This window comes from Leucoraja erinacea, chromosome 14 (assembly GCF_028641065.1).
Source record: "Leucoraja erinacea ecotype New England chromosome 14, Leri_hhj_1, whole genome shotgun sequence".
Lineage (NCBI taxonomy): Eukaryota > Metazoa > Chordata > Chondrichthyes > Rajiformes > Rajidae > Leucoraja > Leucoraja erinaceus.
In genome coordinates this window covers 13699460-13720708 of record NC_073390.1, presented here as the reverse complement: position 1 = coordinate 13720708, position 21249 = coordinate 13699460, and the positions used below count along the sequence as shown (strand labels likewise).

The following is a 21249-nucleotide window of genomic DNA, read 5'->3' as shown; positions in this document are numbered from 1 at the left end:
ATATTCTATGATGCATACAGTTCTATGATATATATGATATATATGATATAAATCCATTGAAGGAGCCTCAATTATCACAAAGAAATGCAATTTACCTGGCACATACCATACTTTATCACAACCTTGTCTCTCTATTGAAATCGATGAAATAATTGACACTGTGCCACGTATAACATGGCAGGATTTTTGAACTTCCTTGGAGCTGCAGTGATAAATGGCAATGGATTGCTGGCATTTTCAGGAATAATCAGCCCTTTAGACCAGTATAGGGGCCTGAAAAGGTCATTGTTTTTGGAATTAGGGGAATCAGGGCTTGGAGGCTATTGACTTGCTATGCACTATTATCTGGGTTTGCGAATGTCAACCCTCTGAGAGGAGACCTAAATAGAGACCCCCCGCCCCCCCTGTCTTCCATCGCCGCGTGGATTAGTCTCTTCCCCTGTCACTCCCCGGGACGGTCAACCCCTTCCTGCGCCATCGCGTCTTTACTGGAGCTGAGAATGGTCGGCACAGGTTTCCAACCGGACTTTTTGAGGGACCCCAAGCAGCCCCGCCCCAAGCAGCAGCCCAGCATCAGAGACCCGACCCAGCACAGCCCAGCGAGGGAGACCCAGCCCAGCCCAGAGTTGGAGATGTCCCAATGTCACCAAATGGAAAGCAGAGACTCTGATCCCGGCGGAGGAGAACGACCAACGACCAGCGCCCACTATGAGTCCCCTTCGCACCGCCAATTCCAGCCACTACCAAAGATCTTATAGCGAAGCAAGATAGGCTACTCCTGCTAAATGCAATGGACTGACGTGTAGTACGCTATGGAGGGGATCATGGGCATTTTCCATGCCCATTTTAGCAACCTGAGCCTACCTAACCCGACCCGACTCGCACTGTAATCAATGTTGCGGGGCAACAGTTTGTGTGGGCCAGATTCATAAATCTGTCAGTTCAAACTTCTTGTCAAGAATAAAATTTGATTCTGGTAATTGTCTTTTCTAATGTTTTTTAAATCATTTCTTTTTAAATGGCTACACAAGAAGTGTTTGAGTTGATTTTGTAGTAACCGGAACCGACCCGACTCGCAGGGTGATTGACAGGGGGGGACTTTTTGTGCGTGATATAGGGTTAGATTCATAATTCTGTTAGTTCATAATTCTGTTGATTCTTGTTAAAGAATAAAATGTTTATAAACACACATACATGAAAATTATATAAATGTATATAACACACACAATTATATTTCTTCTAATCCAATAATGAACTTTATTTCAGACTAGACAAGGGACATTAAATAAGAAACATTGTAAATAAGAAACATTGTCTTGGGGCACTCTCTCTCCCCGCTGCCCCGGGCCCCGCACTCTCTCTCCCCGCTGCCCCGCACTCTCTCTCCTCGCTGCCCCGGGCCCCGCACTCTCTCTCCTCGCTGCCCCGGGCCCCGCACTCCTTCTCCCCGCTGCCCCGCACTCTCTCTCCTCGCTGCCCCGGGCCCCGCACTCTCTCTCCCCGCTGCCCCGGGCCCCGCACTCTCTCTCCCCGCTGCCCCGGACCCCGCACTCTCTCTCCCCGCTGCCCCGGGCCCCGCATCCAATCTTTGGCCGGAAGCAAGAAGGCGGGAGCAAGAAAGCGGAGCAAGATGGCGGAACAAGATGGCGGAGTCAGGTTGCTAAAATGTGTCCTATAATCACCCATGAATCCGCCCATGAGCGTACCTCACTTTTGCGTGAGAGTAATCCATCTTGCTTCGCTATAAGATCTTTGGCCACTACCCCTCTGGTCCCCCTCGCTGACTCCTCCCCCCCTTCCCCCATGATGCCCCCCTCTCCCACATGGCTCTTCCCCCGTCTTTTCTCCGAACTCACTCCCCTCCGTCCACACACCCCTCCCCCCCCCACAAAACCCCCCGCCCACACACACCCACCCCCCCCCACATTGCATTGCCACCGCCCACACATCCCGTCGCCCACAGACCCCCCCGCCCAGACTCCCTCCGCCCCACAATCCCCACCCCCCACACACATCCCCCTACACACACCCACCCCCCCCCACACACTCCCACACACACCCACACACTCCCCCCCCCCCCCACACACACCCACACACACTCCCACACACACGCTCTCACACTCCCACACATACACACACACACACACACACACACACTCACACACGCACACACACACACACACACACACACACACACACACACACACACACACACACACACCCCCACAAACCCACACATACACACACACACCCACCCCTCCCGCTTCCCAACACCCCCTTTTCGCCGCACCACCCTCCTATACCTACCCGTCCACACGCACCCTTCCTTCCCTCCCACCCCTCACCACCCACCCCACTTCCCTCCCCTCCCACACGTGAAGAGGAGGGGAAGGGAGTGCTCAGGGATGAGGGGAAATGAGCTGCACCTGCGCAGTTAGGGGCTTTGGGGGAGTGGTAGAATATTGCAACTTGGATAAAATGTTCTGACTGTCTTCCCTATCTAAGCCTCTTATGATATGATAGAAGGTAGACACAAAGCTGGAGAAACTCAGCTTGTGAGGCAGCATCTATGAAGCGAAGGTTGAGACCCTTCTTCAGACTGATATGATATGATATGATATGATAGACTCCTTTCAGGTTCCCCCCTCTACTTCCAGGTTCGAGAGAAAATAATCCAAGTTTGTCCAACCTCTCCTGATAGCTAATACCCCAAAGAAGCCAAGTATACCATACGTCTTCTTTACTGCTTTATAGCTGTTGTCACTTTCTAGGACCCCAAAGTTTATCAATGCTTTCGAAGTCTTGCCATTAACTGTATACTTCCCCCTTCTATTTGATCTCCCAATGTGAAACACCTCACACTTGCTCGGATTAAACTCCATCTGCGATCCCTCTGCGATCCCTCTGTCCGAGCCGCTGAGGAGGAGGATGCTCACCGTCGGGGTTCGGCGTCGGCGTTCCACCAGCCCGGCGTGAGGGCCTGAACATCGGGCCACCCGGGGCGGTGACTGCGGGTGCTCGGAAGGCCCCGACCATGGATGAACACGGAGGGGAGGCTGGCTGGACTATGGTGCCATCCTCACCTTGGTGCCATTTTTGTTATGTTGTGTCGTGGACTTTCTGTGTTTGTTCTTTTTTTTAATTCAATTTCAATTTTATTTTTAATATGTTTTATTATTTATTTATTATTTTTTTTATGATACTGCCTGTAAGGGAAATTCATTTCATTGTCTCAAATTGAGACAATGACAATAAATTTGAATACAATACATTATAATACAATATTTCTGTAGTTGATCTGTAGCCTGCTGAATATTTTGACAGCTTTCCTCAATGTCTGTAACTCCAGCAATCTTGGTGTCATCTGCAAATTACTAACCAAAGCATCTACTTTTATGTCCAAATCATTTATATATATCAGGACTAACAGAGGTCCAAGTAGGTATCCCTGTGGAACGCCACTGATCACAGACCTCCAGCCCGTCCACCACAATCCTCTGTCTTTTATAAGTAAGCCAATTCTGAATTAATTTTCACTCCACATTCAAAAAAAATATTGTATATCCACATCACTATTATCTGTGCATTCTTAATGTTTAGGATTTTTTCAGTTCTTCTATTCTTTACCAATTTCTGCAGTGATTTCTACCTGTCATATCTTCAACTATTTTATTCATCTGGATTCTGTTGCACTCCTCACAATTTGCCAAACTCCTAATTTGATGTCACCAGCAACAATGCCATTCCTCTTGAGTTTATCATATAGATAAATGGAAAACAAAATAAATACAAGCACAGAGCACATCACAAACCACATCCTGCTCTTTTATGTGAAGTTGCGAGAATAATTAAAAAATTACATTTGTTTCACATTCCAAATGTTCTTCTTCATTGTTTCATGTTTGTGTCATTGCAAATGTGTTAATAATATTTAATTGTCCAGAAGTAGTAATGGAAGGAATTGCAGCACTAAACTTGGAAATTCTACAGAAAGACATATTTTGATAGCGCTTTCTGCATCCCTTTCAGAATGCCTTCAAGTATTTTTTCAACAATTAAGTACTTTTTCGCGCGTGGTCAATTGTAAAATAGGAAACATGACTGCTAATCTTCACTCTGGAAGCCCCCACTATCATTAACACTGATCAGGTTGTATGTTGTGGTGAGGCATAAATATTATCCAGGACATTGGGTAGACATCTCATCAAGTCATAGAGTCTTGCAGCATGGAAACAGGCCCTTTGGCCCAACTGGCCCACACCGGCCAACATGTCCCATCTACACTAGTCCCACCTGCCTGCATTTGGCATATATCGCTCTAAACCTCGCCTATCCATGTACCTGTCTCAATGTTTCTTAAACTTTGCAATAGTACCTGCCTCAACTACTTCCTCTGGCAGTTCGTTCCATATACCATATGCGATAGTACCTGCCTCAACTACCTCCTCTGGCAGCTCGTTCCATATAAAAAGTTACCCCTCGGATTCCTATTAAATCTTTCCCCCCTCACCTTAAACCTATGGCCTCTGGTTCTTGATTCCCCTCATCTGGGCAAGAGAATCTGTGCATCTATCTGATCTATTTGTCTCAAAAAGATCACCCCTCATCCTCCCGCGCGCCAAGGAATAAAGTCCTAGCCTGCTTAACCTCTCCCTATGGCTCAGGCCCTTGAGGCCTGACAACATCCTCGTAAGTCTGATCTCATCTGAAAGTAAACATACTCACAGGGTGACAATAACGCTATAACTCTAGACCTTTGAGTGTGAACCTCTGGAGTGGGGGTCATATCTATAAACTTACTGGCTCGAGGCTGGGACCTTCTTAAAACCGTAGGTCTATAAACCAGATGATGATTTTGAAGGCGTGCAGACCTCCTGTGGCACGTTCATTAAACATTTTTAACAGCATCCTACTAATGATGGCCTACTGCTCCATTAGGATTTAATCTGACACACTACATATTCTATGATGCATACAGTTCTATGATATATATGATATAAATCCATTGAAGGAGCCTCAATTGTCACAAAGAAATGCAATTTACCTGGCACATACCATACTTTATCACAACCTTGTCTCTCTATTGAAATCAATGAAATAATTGACACTGTGCCACGTATAACATGGCAGGATTTTTGAACTTCCTTGGAGCTGCAGTGATAAATGGTAATGGATTGCTGGCATTTTCAGGAATAATCAGCCCTTTAGACCAGTATAGGGGCCTGAAAAGGTAATTGTTTTTGGAATTAGGGGAATCAGGGCTTGGAGGCTATTGACTTGCTATGCACTATTATCTGGGTTTGCGAATGTCAACCCTCTGAGAGGAGACCTAAATAGAGACCCCCCGCCCCCCCCTTGATATAGCCTCATCTAACAAAGATCCAGTTCTGTTGCGATACTCGAAGAGCATGTGGCAGGATTGCAGTGGAGAGGGAAGGTTAGGCCAAAAGCCAGAATGAGCAAGCAACAGAATGGAACCTAGGATAGATGCCACAAGATTTATCATACAACCCAACTAACCTCGAGCAACAAACAGTTTGCCAGAGGAACTCAATCATTTCATTGAGCCTTGTTGTATATAGCAATGAACTAATCTGAATCATACTGAAGGATCTTGGGGTCCAACTCCATAGCTGGTTTCAATGGGCAACATGTGGATCGAGCAGTAAAGAAGGCTATGATATGCATGCCTTCATTGATCAGGGCATAACTATAAGAGTTGGGAAGTAATATTGCAGCTTTTTAGGAGTTTGGTTAGGCCACATTTGGAGTATTTGGAGGGGCAGCACAGTGGCGCGGAGGTAGAGTTGCTACCTTACAGCACCAAAGACCCAGGTTCGATCCTGACCACGGGTGCTATCTGCACAGAGTTTGCATGTTCTCCATGTTACTGCGTGGGTTGTCTCTGGGTTCTCCGGTTTCCTCCCACACTCCAATGACGTACAGGTTTGTAGGTTTAATTGGCTTCTGTAAATTGTAAATTGTCCCTAGTGTGTAGGATAGTGTTTGTGTACGGGGTGATTGCTGGTCAGTGCGGACTCTAAAGTCTAAAGGCTGAGGGAGTCCTGATAGAAGTATGTATTATTATGAATGGCATAAAGAGGATAGACAATCAGAACCTTTTTCCCAGAGTAGAAATGTCAAGGACTAGAGGGCATAGCTTTAAGGTTAGAGGGGCAAAATGTAAAGGAGATGTGCGGCTAAGATTTTTATATGGAAAGCAGTGGGTGCCTGGAACGAGTTGCCAGGGAGTTGGTGGGGGCAGATACGGCAGTGACATTTAAAAGGCTTTTAAATAGCCACATGGATATGCAGGGAATGGAGGGATATGGATCATGAGCAGGCAGAGGAGATTAGATTAACTAAGTGATGTACGGCACAGACAGTTCCTGTGATATATGATCTTGTTCTACGTCCACAAGATTCACCATCTGCTGATTGAAGCCTTATTAACCTGTTCTTTCCCTATTTATCTCTCCCTACCCAATTCCTTTTTGAATATTCCCACAAGAAGTAAGTTCCAGATCATTGATATTCTTTATATACAAATAATTTTCTTCATCACTCTTTTTGTCTCTGCCCTTCGAGATGAATCTATGTCATCTGACTCCTTAACATCTTCTAATTAGAATAGCTTCCTTCTGTTCATCCCATGATGATTTTGTACACCTTACAACCTTTCTGTTAGACATTTCTATATCAGTGTTTTGGAAATGCAGATAGTTGTGTATAAAATACATTGTAGAGTCATACAACATGGAAACAGGCGCATAAGCCCAACTTTCCCATGCAGAACAACATGCCCCATCTACACTGGTCCCACCTGCCTGCATTTGGCCCGTATCCCTCTAAACCTATCCTATCCGTGTAATGGTCAATCAATCAACCTTTATTGTCATCTTGCAAGCAACAGTTGTACAGTGCAAAATGAGAAGACGTTTCCCAGGGAATATCGGAGCATCGCACATGAAACTTAAAACATTTCACACATGATAACAGTAAAAACAATCCAGTCCCTGGTGAAACAGTATAAATAGTTAAAAGCAGGTAAAACAGCAAAATTAAAATACAGTAAAAACAATCATTAAAATGTCCAGGGCAGCTGATTTGAGTGGCCAGTGCCAGAGTTATTAAATTGTCAGTGCAAAGCTGCAGAATCAGGTGGAGTGACTGTTTAGCAGCCTCACAGCCTGTGGCAGGAAGCTGTTTAGCAGTCTGGTAGTCCGGGCTTTGATGCTACGGTATTTCTTGCCCGATGGCAGGAGATCCAGGTGTGTGTGGAGGGGGTGCAGTTTGTCCTTAGCTATTTTCAGAGCTTTTTTCAGACAGCGGCTCTGGAACAGTTCTTGTACCGATGGTAGGGAGACGCCAATGATCCTCTCTGCTCCCCTCACTACCCTCTGCAGAGCCTTCCTGTCCGAGCAGTTGCAGGTGGAGTACCACGTATTTATGCAGTACGTGAGTACAGACTCCACCGTACCCTTGTAAAAAGTCCTGAGGATGTTGGTGGGGAGTGAGGCCTGTTTGAGGTTCCTCAGGAAGTGCAGTTGCTGATGGGCCCGTTTAATAATCCCAGTGTTGTTCCTGGACCAGGTGAGACTGTCTGTAATTTGCACTCCGAGGAACTTTATGCTCTCCACTCTCTCCACCGTGGTGCCACTGATGTTGAGGAGTATGTGTTTTGGCTGCGACCTCCTGAAGTCCACAATCATCTCCTTTGTTTTGTCGACATTTAATGCTAAATTGTTGTTGCCGCACCAGTCCACTAGTTGTTTCACTTCCTCCCTGTACATTGATTCCTCATCTCCGCTGATGAGTCCACATGTTTTTTAAACATTGTGATGGTGTGTGCCTCAACTATCTCCTCTGGCACCTCTTTCCATACACCTACCACCCTTTGCGTGATTACTTAAAACAAAAGCCTCTCAGGTTCCTATTAAATCTTTCTCCCCTCACCTTAAACCAATGTCCTCTGGTTCTTGATTCTCCTGCTCTGGGTAAAAGACTGTGCATTTACCCTATCTAATCCCTTCATGCTCTTATACACCCCTATAAGATCACCCCTCAATCTCCTATGCTCCAAGGAATAAGTCCAGCCCGTTCAACCTCCCCCTGTAGCTCAGGTCCTTGACTCCTGGAAACATCCTCGTAAATCTTCTCTGCATCCTTGCCAGCCTAACAACATAACGGGGTGACCAAAACTGAACACAATACTCTTAATATGGCCTCACGAATGTCTTGTACAACTGTAACATGAACACCCAACTTCTATACTCCATATTCTGACTGATGAAGCCCAATGTGCCGAAAGCCTTCTTGACCACCCTATCTGCTTGTGATGCCACTTTCAAGGAACTATGTACCTGCACTTGTAGATCCCTCTTCCTTACAACACTCCCCAGAGCCCTGCCATTCACTGTATGGGTGCTGCCCTGGTTAGACTTCCCAAAAGGCAACACCCTGTATGTATTAAATTCCATCAACCATTCCTCAGTCCACCTGCCCAACTGCTGCAATTTTTGACATCCATCTTCACTATCTACAACACCACTCACTTTAATGTAATCTGCAAACTTGCTAATAATGCCTTATACGTTCTCATCTGTCATCGGTGGAGTGGGAGACTGCAACCTTCAATTGGTCCGTCCTGTTTCGACAAATGCAATCAACCTGGCGTGCACAATCAAATAAGATCAAATAGAACAAGTTGTCCTACAACTTTAGGCTGTGCACGCCATACGCAAGAAGAAGAAGAGATCTGCCATTGGTATAGATGACACACCACAATGGTCCTAGCACTGATCCTTGAGGCATACCATTAGTTACAGGTCTCCAGTCCGAAAAACAACCACCCATCATCACCCTTTGCTACTTTTCATGAAGCAATTTTTTTATCCAGTCCGCTAACTCTCCTTGGATCCCAAGCAATCTAACATTCCACAGCAGCCTAACATACATGTACGTTTGTGGCTGATATTTTACCGTGGTATCGCCTTCCTGCCAACATTCCAGATCCCCTCGATATCTGTATTAAGATTAACTACAATAGATTGCTGTCTCACAGCACCACAGACCCGGCTTTGATCCTGAACTTGGGTGCTGTATGTATGGAACTTGCACGTTCTCCTTGTGACCAGGTGGGTTTCCTTGGGGTGCTCCGGTTTCCTCCCACATTCCAAAGACGGGCAGGTTTGTAGGTTAATTGGCCTTGATAAAATTGCCCCTAATGTGTAGGGAGTGGATGAGGAAGTGGGATAAAATAGAACTAGTGGAAACGGGTGATCGATGGTCGCCGTTGATTCGATGGGCCAAAGGGCCTGTTTCCAGGCTGTACCTCTAAACTAAAATATGTAATGTTTATATGGTTTTCCATGAAAAATGCTATTTTTCTTACTCTCAATCGTAACCAACAAACTGGTTCAGAATTGAACAGTCTTTGCGTGTCGATGAGGTATGTGATTTATGAGTTCTGATGAGATGGATGAACAATGTGAAATGGTAACTTCCTTTTTTTTTGCATTGAATCTTTTTGTTTTGTGAGCATTCAGTGTAGAGTGGTAGTAGTGCTTTGTGTTTGTTTTGGGCTCCAGAGTAAAATTATTTTTTAAATCTTGTGGTTCAACTTTGGGTTTGCGAATGGTTACAGTAACTCAGTGGGAAAAGTGGTGTCTTTTTCTGAGACTCCGCAGACATGCTATGAGGGATTATGAAATTTAATGGAAGGGTGGGAATGCTTCATAAAGCTATAATATGGAAAAAAAGGTAATTTAGTTTAGTAACTGCTCTGATTTTTAAAACTTGAAATACTTAATACCCATCTGTTTTACATGCTGTGAAATCTTTCTCCTGAGCGATTTCCATGTGTCATCTTGAAATGGTTGCTGTGAGATACTTGTACAGGTGCACAACCTTTTATCCGAAAGTCTTGGGACCAGACACTTTTCGTAATTCAGAATTTGTCGGTCTTCGGAATGGAAATTTTTTAGCGTAGATTTTAATGGCTGGCTCAGTGGTAGAGTGCTCGGCTCATATCCGCAAGGTTGCGAGTTTGCGCCTTGATCCCGGCAGTTACTCGGTCGCGAGTTTGAGTCTTCAATGTTGTTTTTTCTTGCAGAATAAATGTTTGTATGAAATGCAGTGTAGGAGAGGTGTACTGACTGTGTGGGCAGAACTTTGGAAATGATTGCCCACCAGTCTAAAAAGCCGCTGTGTCTCCCTGTCCCTGGGATAGCAGGGGGCGATCAAACAGCACAATACCCCCCTCCCCCTCCAACTCCAGAGGAATCCGCTCCCCGATGGGCCGCTATGGCGACAAGTGGCAGTTTGCCCACAGCCCGAGCTGCGCCACCCCAAGAACAAGACGTACCACTTGCACACCATCAGCTTCTGCCCCTACGGGGAGCGTGTTCCTCTGGAGTTGGAACGGGGCTGGGCTGGAGTTGCTGATCTGGGATCTCCGTGCTTGCAGTGGGCCTGGGGGTCGGTGTTCCGTTGGTCCTGACGTCTCCGGTGACTGGCACTGTGCTGCTAGCATCGCGACGTGAAGACAGTACAAAGCCCCCGCGCCGGTGCAATGGGCGGGGAGCTGGAGAGGGGAGGGAAGGGGTCACACACATGGCCGGGAAGCAGAGGGGCGTAGGTGGGGTGAAACTGAAGGGAGCGACAATCTACTGCTGCCTGCAAGCTGAGTTAAAAAGTTCCCACGCAAGACTCACAATACACTGTGTATCGTGAGTCTACCGTGGGAACTTTTTAACTCAGCTGGCAGGTAGCAGCATATTGTCAATTATTAACCCTCCCGCGCAATATACCCTCACCTTCTCTTTTATGAATGGGGATTTAGTTCCCCTTTCTTCAAGGACCGACCGGAGGTTCCGCTGTCACCTCTGCGGGCCGCCCTCGGTGAACGTTTTCAAGGACCTTTCTTCAAGGACCGAAAAAATGTCGCTATTCGGAGGTTTTCGTTATTTGGATCTTCGGATAAAAGGTTGTGCACCTGTAGTTCAAGTCAAGTCAAGAGAGTTTATTGTCATGTGTCCCAGATAGGACAATTACATTCTTGCATTGCTGCAGCACAATAGGATATTGTAGTCATAAATAGAGATCAGATCAGTGTGTCCATATACCATAGAATATATATATACACACATCAGTAAACAGATAAAGTGCAATAGGTTGTTATAGTTCATAGTTTGTTTGAAGTAGTGTTTAATAGTCTGATGGTTGTGGGGAAGAAGCTGTTCCTGAATCTGGATGTTGCAGATTTCAGGCACCTGTACCTTCTACCTGATGGCAGCGGAGAGATGAGTGTGTGGCCAGGATGGTGTGGGTCCTTGATGATGCTGGCAGCCTCTTTGAGGCAGCGACTGCGATAGATCCCCTCGATGGTAGGGAGGTCAGAACCGATGATGGACTGGGCAGTGTTTACTACTTTTGCATTGTTTGCAGCCTTTTCTGCTCCTGGACGCTCAGGTTGCCGAACCAAGCCATGAAGTTTAAACAAATGCAATGTGTTTGAATTTTGACTTTTGAGCCAAGCGACGTTATTGTTTTGCTGTGTAATTTTTGTGTTGTGCTTCTTTTAGTATAGCTTGGCCTGAAAAATGAAAGATGAAGAAACCGAAGAAGACGAAGAAGAATAGTAAGACGGAGAAGAACAAAAATGTTTCAGTCACTGTTCAAAAATTTCTGAAAACTTACGAACGGCACTGTGCTCAGTCATCCAGTGCAGTCTGCTCAATGCTCGCACATCACCTGCAGAAATGTATTGAAAATGAAGAAATACCCACAAAGGTACACACAGCGTTCATTTTTTTTATTGTTACAATTTCCTTTAACGGGCAGGTAATTCTGCTGAGTGCAACAAACTCGTAAGTCTGGGTAGAAGTTGAGAAGTACAAAAAAAGTCTCACCTAATGTGCTATGCTGAACAAGTGAGCAAAGGATTGGCAGATAGAATTTAACTGAGACAAGTGAGGTCCAGGGGTACAAATTGGTGTCACTGGTTGACACCGTGGTAAAGATTCAGATTCAGTTCAGATTCAGATTCAATTTTAATTGTCATTGTCAGTGTACAGTACAGAGACAACGAAATGTAAAGAAGGTGATATGGCTTGCTTGCCTTCATCGGACAAGGCATTAATTACTAGAATTTAGATGTCATGTTACAGCTATGCCAGACTATGATGAGACTGCACCTGGAGTTCTAGTTTCCATGGTTAGCACAAGAAGTATGTGATTAAGCTAGAAAGGGTGCAGAAATGATTCACAAGGATGCTGCCAGGAATGGAGGGCTTGAGTTATAAGGAGAAACTGGGACTGTTGACCTTGGAGCGTGGGTGGCTAAAGAGTGGCCTCATAGGGGTTTATAAAATCATAAGGGGAATAGATAATATGAATGGTCACAGTCTTTTTCCCCACGGTAAGGGAGTCTGAAACTAGAGGATAGACCCAAAATGCTGAAGTAATCAGCGGGACAGGCAGCATCTTTGGAGAGCAGGAATGGGTAATGTTTCGTGTCGAGACCCTTCTTCAGGATATAGGTTTAAGGTGAGAGGTTAAAGATTTAAAGGGATGTGAGGGGCGGGTTTTTATACAGTGAAATGAACTATCAATGGGAGTGGTAGCAGTGGGTATAATTACAATATTTGAAGCATATTTAGACAGACAGATCAATAGGAAAGGTTTAAACGGAAATGCAGTCAAATGGGCCTAGCTCAGAATATCACCTTGGTTGGCCTGGACAAGTTGGGCCAAAGAACGTGCTTCTGTGCTGCATAATCTATGCCTCTATGACTCTCCTCTGAGCAAAAACATAGCTTGCTAGAAATAGTCTACAGATCAAGCAGCACTGGTGGAAAAGAGGAATAGTTAGCATTCACAGTTCTATGATCCTTTTTCAAATGAAGGTTGACTTTGTCCTTTCTCCTGTCACCATTGATGCTGCCTGACCTGTTGTTTTCTTCCTGGTTTTGTACATTAGCAATTTTGGTGTTTAGCTGCTTATATTTCTGGGAATTCTTGTAGACTGTGGCTAGAAGATCTATGTTCCCTTGGCCAGTTCCTGCCTGCTGCTTCCCTTCTGTGCAGCATGCTTCACTCTGCATTTCTAGCCCCGAGACAGGAATTTAAGCATGCTGCTTCTGAACACAAAGGCCGCAACCTGCCCAGTTCAACCTATCTCTCACCATTGCTGCAGTAACCCCAGGGAGAATTGCTAGTTGTGGTTGACTTTGGTGGTCAGATGCTACTTTAATTGTGGAACTCTGGCATCAACAAGGAACAACTCTATCTACAATCATGCAGCATCTCAGTATTAATAACCACAAACTGCACAACAGGTCGAATAATGCGTGCTGAAAAATGAACCACGATATACTTGGAGCATGACTGGAACAACACCACTGGCATAAGCAGCCATGTGAATACTCTGGTTCCACACATTGTAGTCCTGGTGCAGGTTTTCAGCTGAAACATCGACAATGAAACTCCTTCCACACAAATGCTGCTCGACCCGCTGAGTTCCTCCAGCAGATTGTTTGTTGCCCCATACATGGTATGCTTTGTTTATCCACCAAAAGGAAGACAACGTCAAGCCTGTGGTGTTTTATATAAAAAATAGATTTTCAAGAGCTTAGAATACAGAGTTCATGGGAGATGCAGCATTTGGAAGCTGAGTGGGCAGAGTGCTTTTGGTAATTATGGAAGGAGGAGGTGTGAAAAGCATGAAATAGTTACCAATAATTGTAAGATAGTATAGAGCCCCTGTCCCACTTAGGCGATTTTATCGGCGACTACAGGCGACTAGGCTGTCACCACATGGTCGCCGGGTGACGCCTGTATGTTCCTCAAGTCGCCTAAGCATAGAAACATAGAAATTAGGTGCAGGAGTAGGCCATTCGGCCCTTCGAGCCTGCACCGCCATTCAATATGATCATGGCTGATCATCCAACTCAGTATCCCGTACCTGCCTTCTCTCCATACCCTCTGATCCCCTTGGCCACAAGGGCCACATCTAACTCCCTCTTGAATATAGCCAATGAACTGGCCTCAACTACCCTCTGCGGCAGAGAGTTCCAGAGACTCACCACTCTGTGTGTGAAAAAAGTTCTCCTCATCTCGGTTTTAAAGGATTTCCCCCTTATCCTTAAGCTGTGAACCCTTGTCCTGGACTTCCCCAACATCGGGAACAATCTTCCTGCATCTAGCCTGTCCAACCCCTTAAGAATTTTGTAAGTTTCTATAAGATCCCCACTCAATCTCCTAAATTCTAGAGAGTATAAACCAAGAGTATAAAGAGTCGTAACGTTTTCTGGTCGTCACTGGATTTTGAAATGTTCAAAACTTTTCGCCGACTGTGGGCTTGACGTAGTTTGTCTTCTCCAGTCGTAGCTGCTGTCGTAGATTGCCGCCAGGATGACGCAGGTTGTCGCCAGGAGACGTTGGTTGTCACCGGGTGCTGCTTCGGTGAATTCCATTGGCGACTACCTACGTCAACCGGCGACAGGTACCAGCGACTGAATTGTCTTCAGTTGACTTCAGTTGTCACCGACAGGGTCACTGCTTGTCGTAGCTTGTCGCGGGTGGACGTAGGTTGACTTCGGTTGTCCTAGGTTGTCGCCTGTGTGGTTGGAGGCTGTTGTAGGTGTCGTAGGAGAACGTCCTAATGGGTTGCCGGTTGCTGTAGCTTGACGTCAACTTGACGTGGTAGGTTGTCGTAGACATTGTCGTAGGGAGGGGGGTCCAGTGCCTCTTTTACGGCAGCCTGCTACGACTGTGACAGTCACCGACAGTCACCAAAAAAATCGTCTAAGCGGGATAGGCTCTTTATGCTTTTGCTGGATGATGGTGCGGCTTTGGTAGAAGAGAGAAATATGAAATGCTACGGAGCAGTGGAAGATTGCAGAGACCTAGAATGTTGAGTTAGGAAATATGTAGGAGATTGGCATATTGAATACAGGAGTGCAGAATGGTGGGAATTCAGCTTGGAGAGCAGGAGGAATCACAGAGGGGGAGCAACAAGAGCAGGTGTTGAAGAATTCTCATCGGAGAGAGGAGAACTTCTTCAAAGTAGACATACCTTGAGGGGATTTCGCAGTGGAGCAGATGAAATGTGTAGAAAGAAACTGCAGATGCTGGTTTATACTGAAGAGAGACACAAAATGTTGGAGTGACTCAGCGGGACAGGCAGTGTGAAGAAGGGTCTCGACCTGAAATGTCACTTCATTATCTCAATGTTGCCTGGTGCCACAGTAACAGCATCTCACCTTCCTTTTCCAAAGACAGCCAGTGAGCTAGTTATAACTTGTCAGACTTTCATTGGGTAATGTTACAAATCCCTTTTTTTCTTCTATTTCAAAATTAATCTTTATTCATAATATCTTTATTCAAAAATCTACGCAGGAAAAAACAATATAATCAGGACAAAGGGCCTAATTAGGAAAGGTAAAATAGATTATGAAAGAAAACTTGCAGGGAACATAAAAACTGACTGCAAAAGTTTTTATAGATATGTGAAGAGGAAAAGATTAGTTAAAACAAATGTAGGTCCCTTGCAGTCAGAAACAGGCGAATTGATCATGGGGAACAAGGACATGGCAGACCAATTGAATAACTACTTTGGTTCAGTCTTCGCTAAGGAAGACATAAATAATCTGCTGGAAATAGCAAGGGACCGGGGTTCAAATGAGATGGAGGAACTGAGTGAAATCCAGGTTAGCCGGGAAGTGGTGTTAGGTAAATTGAATGGATTAAAGGCCGATAAATCCCCAGGGCCAGATAAGTTGCATCCCAGAGTACTTGGGGAAGTAGCCCTAGAAATAGTGGATGCATTAACGATAGTTTTTCAAAACTCAGTTATTAAAGATGGGATAGCAGCACATTTGGAAAGTGGTGAATTCATTGGACAAAGTCAGCATGGATTTATGAAAGGTAAATCATGTCTGACGAATCTTATAGAATTTTTCGAGGATGTAACTAGTAGAGTGGATAAGGGAGAACCAGTGGATGTGTTATATCTGGACTTTCAGAAGGCTTTCGACAAGGTCCCACATAAGAGATTAGTATGCAAACTTAAAGCACACGGTATTGGGGGTTCAGTATTGATGTGGATAGAGAACTGGCTGGCAGACAGGAAGCAAAGAGTAGGAGTAAACGGTTCCTTTTTAGAATGGCAGGCAGTGACTAGTGGGGTACCGCAAGGCTCAGTGCTGCGACCCCAGCTATCTATATTACTAAATCTCTGATCTTGACCGCTTTTGGCCTACTGTGCTGCGATTTCCGACAGAACGCCACCACCTACGGCCGTCATTTTTGGCCACCTCGCCCAGACCCCCCTCCGCCTTACGGGTGCGGAGGATTTTTCCCATCGATGACAAATCAGAGAGATATTAATGTTTTTTTTAAAATCGCCATTCGCTCTGCTGCCCCTGCTGGAGGGAGGGGGAGGGACTATAAAACCAGGAAGTGGTGTGCCTCACTCTCTCTCTGCAATATGGATGAAGCCAAGGGTCACATCTCTCTGAGCTCTGAATAACACTGAACAAATGTCTACACAACTGTGAGTACCCTTAATGTGGTTTGAAAATGAAAATATGGTTTGTTTGAAGTAAAAAGGCACTGCCTGCAAATGGTTGTTTGGATGCTTTAGCTTGAAGTTGAAAGGCAATACTTACTGCAAATGATGGCATGAAGTTGAAAGGCACTACTTACTGCAAATGGTGGCTTGGGTGCTTTGGCTTGAAGTTGAAATGCACTATTTACTGCAAATGGTGGCTTGGGAGCTTTGGCTTGAAGTTTAAAAACAATCACCATGCTCTCTGCTGCACCTGCTGGAGGGAGGGGGAGGGACTATAAAACCAGGAAGTGGTGTGTCTCACTCACTCTCTGCAATATTGATGAAGCCAAGGGTCACATCTCTCTGAGCTCTGAATAACACTGAACAAATGTCTACACAACTGTGAATACCCTTAATGTGGTTTGAAAATGAAAATATGGTTTATTTGAAGTAAAAAGGCACTGCCTGCAAATGGCTGTTTGGATGCTTTGGCTTGAAGTTGAAAGGCAATACTTACTGCAAATGGTGGCATGAAGCTGAAAGGCACTACTTACTGCAAATGGTGGCTTGGGTGCTTTGGCTTGAAGTTAAAAGGCACTACTGCAAATGCACTTACTTCCTGTTTGCACTGTATATTGATTTTAGATAAAACACTACACTTACGGCTGTGATTTTTGGCCATCTTACTCAGTCCCCCCTCCGCTGAGAAGGTGCAGAGAATTCTTCCAATCAATGAAAAATAAGTGTTATTAGTGTTTAAAAAATGTTGAGAATCTCTCTCCTGCCCTGAAAGCCACACCTTTTCCGGTGGGAGGGGTTATAAAACCCGGAAATGTGGGTGTGGCTCAGACTCTGCATGATGGGGGAGGGAGAGTTTATGACTGAGCTATGAATCAACTGAACGCACTAAATGTCTACTGAACTGTGAGTTTGGTGTTTTGTGTGGTTTTATGGTGGTTTCACCCTGCATGAAATGGTCTGAAGCTGCATTTGAATTTGGTGGCCTTGGACCCTGCTGAAAGTGGTATGAAACTGCACTAGTATTTGGTGGCCTTGGATCCAGCTTGAAATGGTATGAAACTGCACTTGAATTCGGTGGCCTTGCACCCTGCTCATAGTGGTAAGAAACTGCACTTGAATTTGGTGGTCTTGAAACCTGCTTGAAATGGTAGGAACATGGATTTGAATTTGGTGGACTTGCACCCTGCTTGAATTTGGTGGACTTGCACCCTGCCAGCCCACCAGCCGTGAGTGGGCTGCCAGCGGATCAGGCTTGAGGGACTGAGCTACCACCCCAAGAGAATGGTGATTTTTAAAAAAAACATTAATATCTCTCTGATTTTTAATTGATGGGAAAAATCCTCTGGTCCACGAAGGCAGACGTGGTCTCGGAGCGAGGTGGCCAAAAATGACCGCCGTAGGTCGCGGTGTTCTCTCGGAAATCGCAGCACAGTGGGCCAAAAGCAGTCAAGATCAGACTTTTAGTAATATAGATTAATGATCTGGATGAGGGAATTGAATGCAACATCTCTAAGTTTGCAGATGACACGAAGCTGGGGGGCAGTGTTAGCTGTGAGGAGGATGCTAGGAGGCTGCAAGGTGACTTGGATAGGTTGGGTGAGTGGGCAAATGCATGGCAGGTGCAGTATAATGTGGATAAATGTGAGGTTATCCACTTTGGTAGTAAAAACAGGAAAGTAGACTATTATCTGAATGGTGGCCGATTAGGAAAAGAGGAGATGCAACAAGACCTGGGTGTCATGGTACACCAGTCATTGAAAGTAGGCATGCAGGTGCAGGAGGCAGTGAAGAAAGCAAATGGTATGTTAGCATTCTTGGTGAGACCACACCTGGAGTATTGCGTACAGTTTTGGTCTCCTAATCTGAGGAAAGACATTATTGCCATAGAGGGAGTACAGAAAAGGTTCACCAGACTGATTCCTGGGGTGGCAGGACTTTCATATGAAGAAAGACTGGATAGACTTGGCTTGTACGCGCTAGAATTTAGAAGATTGAGGGGGGATCTTATAGAAACTTACAGAATTCTTAAGGGGTTGGACAGGCTAGATGCAGGAAGGTTATTCCCGATGTTGGGGAAGTCCAGAACAAGGGGTCACAGCTTAAGGATAAGGGGGAAGTCTTTTAGGACCGAGATGAGAAAATCATTTTTTACACAGAGAGTGATGAATCTGTGGAATTCTCTGCTACAGAAGGTAGTTGAGACCAGTTCATTGGCTATATTTAAGAGGGAGTTAGATGTGGCCCTTGTGGCTAAAGGGATCAGGGGGTATGGAGAGAAGGCAGGTACAGGATACTGAGTTGGATGATCAGCCATGATCATATTGAATGGCGGTGCAGGCTCGAAGGGCCGAATGGCCTACTTCTGCACCTATTTTCTATGTTTCTAGTACATGTCTTTGTTTACATTTATTGTGTAATTGAATCAATGCATTATGTTTAGAAGGTTTCAATGGCACCCACATGGCCTTTTTCAACAATGCACATATCAAGTGCTTCCAAGGTGTGTGCCAGTCTCTTTCAGTGTCCTGTGCTAGCAGGGCCTTTGATTGCAGTCTTTCCCTCCAATCTCTGCATTGGTTGCACCAAGGCTGAGCAGCATTTGCTTATGGACATCTCATTGCACTGGAAACCAACACGTTTTGTGAATCATTCACCACGTTAATGCTGTGCCAGCAACAGTTGTTGTTGATCTGGGCATGCATTCCTGAGAACAGCCGATAGATCAGAGAGTACTCTGTTACACAGCTGCTCCAGTCAAACGTCGACACGATTCCTTGCATCCCTTTCCAGATAATCTTGGCAAATGCACACTCCATAATGACTTCTCATCCACATGACAGCCTTTTTGAGGGGGGGGTGTGGTGGGTGGTGGGTGTGTGGGTGTGTGGGCGCGTGGGCGTGTGGTCGTGTGGTCCAAGGCACCTCTACCCCATTGCATGCAACGGACGTTGTCTCCGGAACTGAGAGGCTATGCTGAGACCTCTAGTTTTCCACGTCGTAGCTTTCCCGTTGCTCTACCTATTGTACATTACATTGGCTTCGTTCTATTTATGTATAGTATTATGTCATTGGATTGGCTAGCATGCAAATGAAATGACGGTACCTTGGTACACATGACGATAATATACCTAAACGTCACCTCAAGGCAAGTCTAGTATCATATGCACAGATATGGTGAGGTAGTAGTACAATGAAAATCTTCCAAGGTAGACAATAATGCTGGAGAAACTCAACGGAACAAAAACATAAATGATATATAAATTGTACAAGAGTATACCCAAGTTCTGCAATACAGAGAAAAAAAACTGTAAATAAACAAGACATTAAAATAAAAAAGCATAGTTAGAAATCCAATACCGGGTCCAATTAGGATCTCCAGATGCAATGGAAAATGATTGGGGTGATTACTGCAACAGAGGTGCAGGGCCTGGGCTTCACCTACACCATGTAGAGCAACACTGCCAGGACCTTGTATCAAATAGCCAAGTTCTAGCCCCTCATTGAGAGGGAGATTTACTCCTACAGTCCCAGTTTTTGTTTGACCTTGACTATTCGCTTTAATTCTTGTCCCTCTCACCCCACTCCTCCAAACTAGATTCACAGCACTTTCAGGTAGTCGGGCAACGGGGAAGAAAGACTAATCAATCTGGCAGCTGCAAAAGAACATGGACCTTTTATCTCACACTCTCTCCAAATACCTTCCTTCTGGCCCACAAATGTCTCAACCTCTGATGTTGAACGTAGACATAGAATGTAGAACAGGAACAGGTCCTTCTGTGCTGAGCATGATGCCAAGACCAACTCTACCTGTCTGCACAAAATCCAGATCTCTCCAATCCCTGTATATCAATGTGCCTACCTGGAAGTCATGATTGTATCTGCCTCCACCACCACCCTTCTGGCATCATGTGCCAGACACTCATCATCCTCTGTGTTAACAAAGACTAGAGCACTTTCAAGCTAATTAAACATGTCACCAGTGGCTGTGTGTATGTGCATGTGTATATGTGTGTGCGTGTGCATGTGCTTTTATGCATGTGTACGCACATTGTTGGAATTCATGCCTCCAAATAATACTAGACACACAGTGAGAGCTCTTAGTTATAGTCCGAAATCTCTGGAAACAATACATTTGTTTATTTCCAAATCTCAAGTAAAATGCAAAACATATGGAAGAACAGATGCCCAGGGCATGTATGGGAAAACGGTTTAAGAAATGGGAAGACCTTACATGAAAAGACTGTGGCATCACATCAAACATAAAATGGAAGACTTGTAACTTTGGACTTGGGTAATGACAACAAATAACCACAAATATGGACATGGCATTACGTTTCACGGCTGAAATATTTGGTCACTTTTTTTTTTGTTCTAATACTCTCTGAAGATCTTTGCCTTTGTCCCAAAGTCTATTTCCTGCAGTCATTGCCCTGTGTTTCAGATGTACAACCAGAAGATATTTCTGTAACATTACAACTACAGTGCATAGATAAACTATTAGTAATGAGACAGCACAGGGATTTAAACAAAACACCATGGGACTGTCCCTTAATAATTTGTTTGTGTGTAATAAAGCAGGATCAGTGAAATGAACAAGGCAGTAGAAACTGTTTTGGAGTTGACTCTTGCATCGTCTGGGACCTGCACAAGCAGATGTGGCCAGCATTTTGTAA

The 21249-nt window shown here is 45.1% G+C and overlaps 1 protein-coding gene across 1 annotated transcript in view; it reads left to right on the top strand.

Annotated features, from left to right (window-relative positions):
• LOC129703292 (uncharacterized) overlaps positions 1-21249 on the top strand; it is a 75581-nt gene that overhangs the window by 7146 nt on the left and 47186 nt on the right. The window contains exon 2 of the mRNA XM_055645642.1: positions 11586-11793. Within this exon, the coding sequence (XP_055501617.1) occupies positions 11611-11793 (183 nt within the window). The 5' untranslated portion in view covers positions 11586-11610. The remainder of the gene's footprint in view (positions 1-11585; positions 11794-21249) is intronic.